This window comes from Toxorhynchites rutilus, chromosome 2 (assembly GCF_029784135.1).
Source record: "Toxorhynchites rutilus septentrionalis strain SRP chromosome 2, ASM2978413v1, whole genome shotgun sequence".
Lineage (NCBI taxonomy): Eukaryota > Metazoa > Arthropoda > Insecta > Diptera > Culicidae > Toxorhynchites > Toxorhynchites rutilus.
This window is the reverse complement of record NC_073745.1, coordinates 112,184,184-112,190,383: the sequence shown is the minus strand read 5'-3', so window position 1 is coordinate 112,190,383 and position 6,200 is coordinate 112,184,184. Positions and strand designations below refer to the sequence as shown.

The window sequence follows — 6,200 nt, the reverse complement described above, 5'->3', positions numbered from 1 at the left end:
CAACACCACAGCAACTGGCAGCCAGACAAGTAATGTCGAGAGAACTGCCACCTTTCTCGGGAAATCCTGAAGACTGGCCGCTGTTTATCAGCTCGTATCGGAACTCTACCCAAGTGTGTGGGTACTCGGAAGCAGAAAATTTAGCCCGACTGCAACGCTGTTTAAGGGGTCACGCCCTTGAAATCGTACGGAGTCGCTTACTGTTACCAGCAGGTGTTCCACACGTAATTGCGACGTTGGAGATGATGTATGGAAGACCAGAATTGCTCATCCATACCCTACTGCAGAAGGTTAGATCAGTCCCACCGCCTAAGCATGATCGCCTCGATTCGCTGATTGCGTTCGGCGTAGCAGTGCAAAATTTATGCGATCACCTGGAAGCTGGCGGTCAGCATGCACACTACAATAATCCGATGCTGCTTTCCGAATTAGTTGAAAAACTTCCCGCGAATCTCAAACTCGACTGGTCGTTGTATAAGCAACGTTGTGGAGAGGTGAATATTCGTATATTCAGTCAATATATGTCCATGCTAGTTCGGGCGGCGACGGACGTTACTCTTTTCGATCCAAGACAGCATGTAGTCCAACAGCATCGAGCAGTAAAACCCGAAAAGCTATTAAAAGATAAGTCCTTCTGCGGATCCCACACGGTGGAAGAATCGTCGAAGCAAGGGAAGGGCCCACATACTCCTGTGAATCAAAATCGTTCATCCCAACCAGCGTGTCTTCTGTGTCAGGACCCCAACCATAGGGTGAAGGAATGTCACCTTTTTGGCAGGAAAAGCGTGGAAGAAAGATGGAAGACGATCCAACAGTACGGCCTCTGCCGGCAGTGTTTAGGCGCTCACGGGAGAAGACCCTGCAAATCACAGCGGCGATGTGAAGTAGGTGGCTGTCAGTTCAGGCATCACCCGTTGCTTCATTCTATCCCACCTAAGAGCAACCCCAAAGAATCCGAGGCAGTTGTAAGCTACCACAAAACTGAGAAGCGGGCTTTATTTCGTATCATTCCCGTTACGCTGTATGGTAACAACCGTTCAGTTTCTGTGTTCGCATTCTTGGATGACGGTTCTTCGACAACGCTGATAGACGAAGGAGTCGTGAAGGAGCTTGGGGTAACGGGAGAACAACTCCCGTTGTGCCTTCAATGGACGGCGAATGTAAAAAGATCGGAGGCTGAATCACAACGAGTCCGACTTGAGATATCCGGTGGTAACGATTTAGTAAAATATCCATTAGCCGATGTCCGTACGGTGAGCAGCTTGGATCTGCCTCAGCAGACTTTGCGATATGCGGAGCTTTCCAAAATCTTTCCGCATCTGAAGGGTCTGCCTGTAAAGGACTATACTAATGCACACCCTCGTATCCTTATTGGAAACAATCATGCACATGTCACGGCCACTCTCAAAATACGCGAGGGCAGAGCAGGTGATCCCATCGCAGCGAAGTCTAGGTTGGGGTGGACCATATTTGGTTCTAGTTTAAACGCTGAAAACGCTCACAGTTTCCTGATTTGTGAATGCAATCGTGATCAGGGCCTACACGAGATGGTAGAAAAATATTTCTCGGTCGACAATGTGGGAGTTGCAGCTGCATCGTTTCCACAGTCGAAGGAGGAACAAAGGGCGACTCGTATTCTTACTGAAACGACGAAGCGGGTTGGCATGCGGTTCGAAAGTGGTCTGCTGTGGAAGTTCGACGACTTCGAGTTTCCGGATAGTTATGCGATGGCTATGCGTCGCTTGCAGTGCTTGGAACGGCGTATTCGAAGCGATACGGTGATCGGAGATAGCGTGAAGAGGCAACTGGCGGAATACCGGATAAAGGGATACTTGCACGAAGCGACGAAGGAGGAGCTCGAAGAAGCGGATCCACGCAAAACGTGGTACTTACCGCTAGGTGTTACCATACACCCCAAGAAGCCGTCTAAAATACGGATCTTTTGTGATGCTGCGGCGATGGTGGATGGCGTTTCCTTGAACACCATGCTTATTAAGGGACCTGATTTATTAAACAGCCTGCTTGGAGTTCTTTTTGGATTCCGAGAAAAACGGATTGCGATCTGTGCGGACCTTATGGAAATGTTCCATCAAATTCAGATACGTAAAGAAGACCGACATGCTCAGCGAATTCTCTGGCGAGATGATCCGAATCAGGAACCGAAAGTCTATCTCATGGACGTGGCGACATTCGGCGCCACTTGTTCGCCATGTACAGCACAGTACATCAAAAATGTAAATGCGACCGAACACGAACAAGATTTCCCCGCTGCAGCCGATGCCATTATCAGGAAACATTATGTTGATGATTACCTTGATAGTGCGGACAGTGTGGAGGAAGCTGTGAGATTGGCTCAGGATGTAAGCTACGTTCACTCACGCGGTGGTTTTCATCTTCGAAGGTGGCTTTCTAACTCCAAAGACGTCCTAAAACGGGTCGGGGAAAGAAATCCTGGTTCAGAAAAATGCCTTCTGCTGGATAAGGCTAGCTCAACCGAGCGCGTGCTTGGGATGTACTGGCGTCCTGAGCAAGACGTCTTCACATACACCTACTCAGTGGGACAAGAGGAAGCACATCCTACGAAACGACAGATTTTGCGGGCCGTTATGAGCCTTTTCGACCCACTCGGACTACTCTCTCATTTCCTCGTTTTCGGAAAAATCATAATCCAGCAGATTTGGCGCGCGAAAACAGGGTGGGATGATCCGATACCGAAAGAGCTTTGTGAACGGTGGACTCAATGGACAGCAGAATTCAAGTATTTAGACCAGATTAGCATCCCACGTTGCTACTTCCCGCAAAGATCCGTGAAAGATATTTCGTCGTTGCAGCTGCATATCTTCGTAGATGCTGGGGAAGATGCGTATGCTTGCGTAGCATATTTACGGGCAGAGTTCTCCGAGAAAATTCAATGTGCAATCATTGGAGGGAAAACCAAGGTTGCTCCCCTCAAAACGCTTTCTATCCCGCGGCTGGAGCTCATGGCGGCAGTCATTGGAGTGAGATTGCGAAAGACCATTATGAATTTCCACTCACTCCCGATCGACAGATGTATATTCTGGAGCGACTCAAGGACAGTTCTGGCCTGGATCAATGCCAACCACTGCAGCTATCGGCAATTCGTTGCATGTCGTATTGGCGAAATCTTATCGAAGTCGAAGGTGGAAGAATGGCGTTGGGTTCCATCTAGAGAAAATGTAGCAGACGAAGCATCGAAGTGGGGCCGAGGACCCTGCCTATCAACAAGTGGCCGCTGGTTTACTGGGCCAGAATATCTTCTATTGCCGGAGGAACAATGGCCAGCGGACGTTAAGCCATTCTTAGAAACGACGACTGAGGAGATGAAATCGTGTTTAGTCCACCAGACAATAAATGGGGAGGTCGTCATTGATTGGTCACGGTTTTCCAAATGGCAACGTCTTTGGAGGACAATTGGGTACGTGCAACGATACGTGGAGAATTTTATGCTGAAAGCGAAAGGAAGGGAGCTGCAAGTTGGGCCATTAACGCAAGAAGAGCTTTACAATGCGGAAAAATGTCTGTGGCGGCAAATTCAACGGGAAAGCTATCCAGAGGAGATGAAAACGCTTAAAGCAGCTCAGAGCAAGCACCCGGATAAGCAGGCAAAGCTGCACGGTACGAGTAAACTCCGGAAGCTATCGCCATTTCTCGATACTGACGGAGTAATTCGTTTGGACACCAGAATTGTAGCGGCCACATGTGTATCCTACGATACCCGGTGTCCGATAGTGCTGCCAAAAGAGCACCCAGCAACTCAACTTCTAATTGAGTGGTACCATCGCAAATACCTACATGCAAACGCCGAAACCGTCGTCAATGAGGTGCGACAGCGATTTCATATCTCTAATCTCCGCACCATTGTACGACAGATCAAGAAGATTTGTTCACTCTGCAGAATCAGGAAAGCTGTTCCTGAAATACCACGAATGGCACCACTTCCAGCGGCCCGGCTGAGTGCGTACGAGCGTCCTTTCTCGTACGTCGGCCTCGATTATTTCGGCCCAACTCTCATACGTGTGAACCGAAGCGAGACAAAAAGGTGGATAGCACTATTTACGTGCCTCACCATCCGAGCAGTGCACCTCGAAGTTGTCCATTCTCTTTCCACAGAGTCATGTAAAATGGCCCTGAGGCGTTTTATAAACCGTCGTGGAGCACCGATTGAAATCCATAGCGATAGAGGCACCAATTTCGTGGGGACCAACAACGAGCTGCGCAGAGAGATGTCGAAGATTGATGACCAATTGGCAGAAGTTTTCAGTAACGCTCATACCAAGTGGGTATTCAATCCGCCCGGAACTCCACACATGGGCGGATCGTGGGAGAGACTAGTGAGATCAGTGAAAATAGCACTGGCTGCCATGTACACTACTAGAACTCCGAACGAAGAAACACTCATTACGCTGGTAGTTGAGGCCGAATGCGTGGTGAATTCACGACCATTGACATTCATTCCGTTGGAGGTAGAACAGCAGGAAGCTCTAACTCCCAATCACTTTTTGCTCCTGAGCTCTAGCGGCGTGGTTCAACGACCACAAGCATTGGCGGAGTCTGAATCTGCCTGTAGAAGTAATTGGAATCTGGGACGGGTGATGTTGGACCAATTTTGGCGTAGATGGGTCCGGGAATACCTTCCCACTCTTACGCGCCGATCCAAGTGGTTCGATGACGTGAAGCCCATTTGCATTGGTGATCTGGTGATCGTGGTCGAAGATGGCATCCGGAATGGTTGGACACGAGGACGGGTACTGGAGGTCATCGCTGGCCAAGACGGCCGAATTCGACAAGCCATGGTGCAGACAGCCTCGGGTCTAGTACGGCGACCAGTAGCTAAGCTGGCGCGATTGGATTTAAAGCAGAGTAAAACTGGTCTTGAGGTCTCTGACCAGTCTTACGGGTCGGGGAAATGTAACCGAGATTTACACTAACTACGGTTCGAGAATTGTAAGCCCCTTGGTCGTAGCGGAACGCGATTACGATGCGTTTTATCTGTCAACGCATGACGGAGCGCAATATGAGAAAACAAAGAAAGTCTCATTCTATAGCACGAGGTAGTGAACTGAGTACGCAAAAATATTAAAATTATACATTGGCTAAAATATTAGTGTACATTTATCACGATTTTCCAAGTGAGTCATTATATCGCAAGTTAAATTATTGAATTTAAATTGAAACATATCTATATAATGAATTACAGAATATTTATATTTATATTAATTCATATTGATTTGTGGATATAACCTAAAAGGGAGGATAGTATTAATGTAAGTGGATATAAAATAAGTATAATCCTTGAACTACAATAAATATTATAGCTTTTAGCACTATTATCACCAAGAACGCACGGTCTTTGATTGCTTAAAAGGATATTTACTCCCGTTCCAACAATAATAATGTACTAACAACTAGTTAGCAGTTATCAAACCTCTTCTTTATTAGTATAGGGCATTGATAAGACTAAAATAAAATCGTGGGACATATGATGAAGTCGCTAATTGTGGATAATGGAAATCCAACATGTCCCACGATTTCATTTTGAAAAAGAGGTGTGATAACTGCTAGCTGCTAGTTGCTCAATTATTTTCTAGCTTTTAGTACATTATTATGTTTAATCACAATTAAACCGTTTAACTTAAATTTTTTTTTTACTTATTTTATTTTCTAGCTTTTAGTACATTATCTTTTTCATTAGAATATTTCTCTACAATAAAACCATTGTACTGTATTCTATCAGTCAAAAAATTTCATTTTATACCGATATTGAGTGAATTGCAGAAAATACATAATGTGTTCTCCAAGTCTAGTTCATTCGTTTGATACACATATCTCAATCAACCTTTTTTTTGAGAAGATATGGAATCAGCTATTTTGTAGCGGCGGTCAAATTGGATTTTTCAAGATAAGCAGTATTAAAATGACAGCAGAGATAAAGGTATTTTATAAATTTGGTCAGTTCCTATTGGTCAAATTTCTATTAATTTGGGACAACCCTACATACATACAAACATACATACGAACAGTTCAAGCTAAATAAAACCGTTTAGTAAAGTAATTTGCAATTTTGTGATTGCGACCATCTTGGAATTGGATTTTTCATGATCTACTGTGATCTACTATTCAAGCCCTTTCATTTGATACCCATATTAACGGAGTTTTGACATAATATGTAGTCTGCCATT

General features: G+C 45.5%; 1 protein-coding gene across 1 annotated transcript; it reads left to right on the top strand.

Annotated features, from left to right (window-relative positions):
• Positions 1-2,434: 2,434 nt before the first annotated feature.
• Positions 2,435-5,364, top strand: LOC129770254 (uncharacterized). The gene is made up of 2 exons (XM_055772965.1): positions 2,435-5,285; positions 5,337-5,364. Exon 1 carries the CDS (start codon positions 2,511-2,513, stop codon positions 4,947-4,949), a length of 2,439 nt encoding a protein of 812 aa, XP_055628940.1. The 5' UTR covers positions 2,435-2,510; the 3' UTR covers positions 4,950-5,285; positions 5,337-5,364.
• The last annotated feature ends 836 nt before the right edge of the window (positions 5,365-6,200 follow it).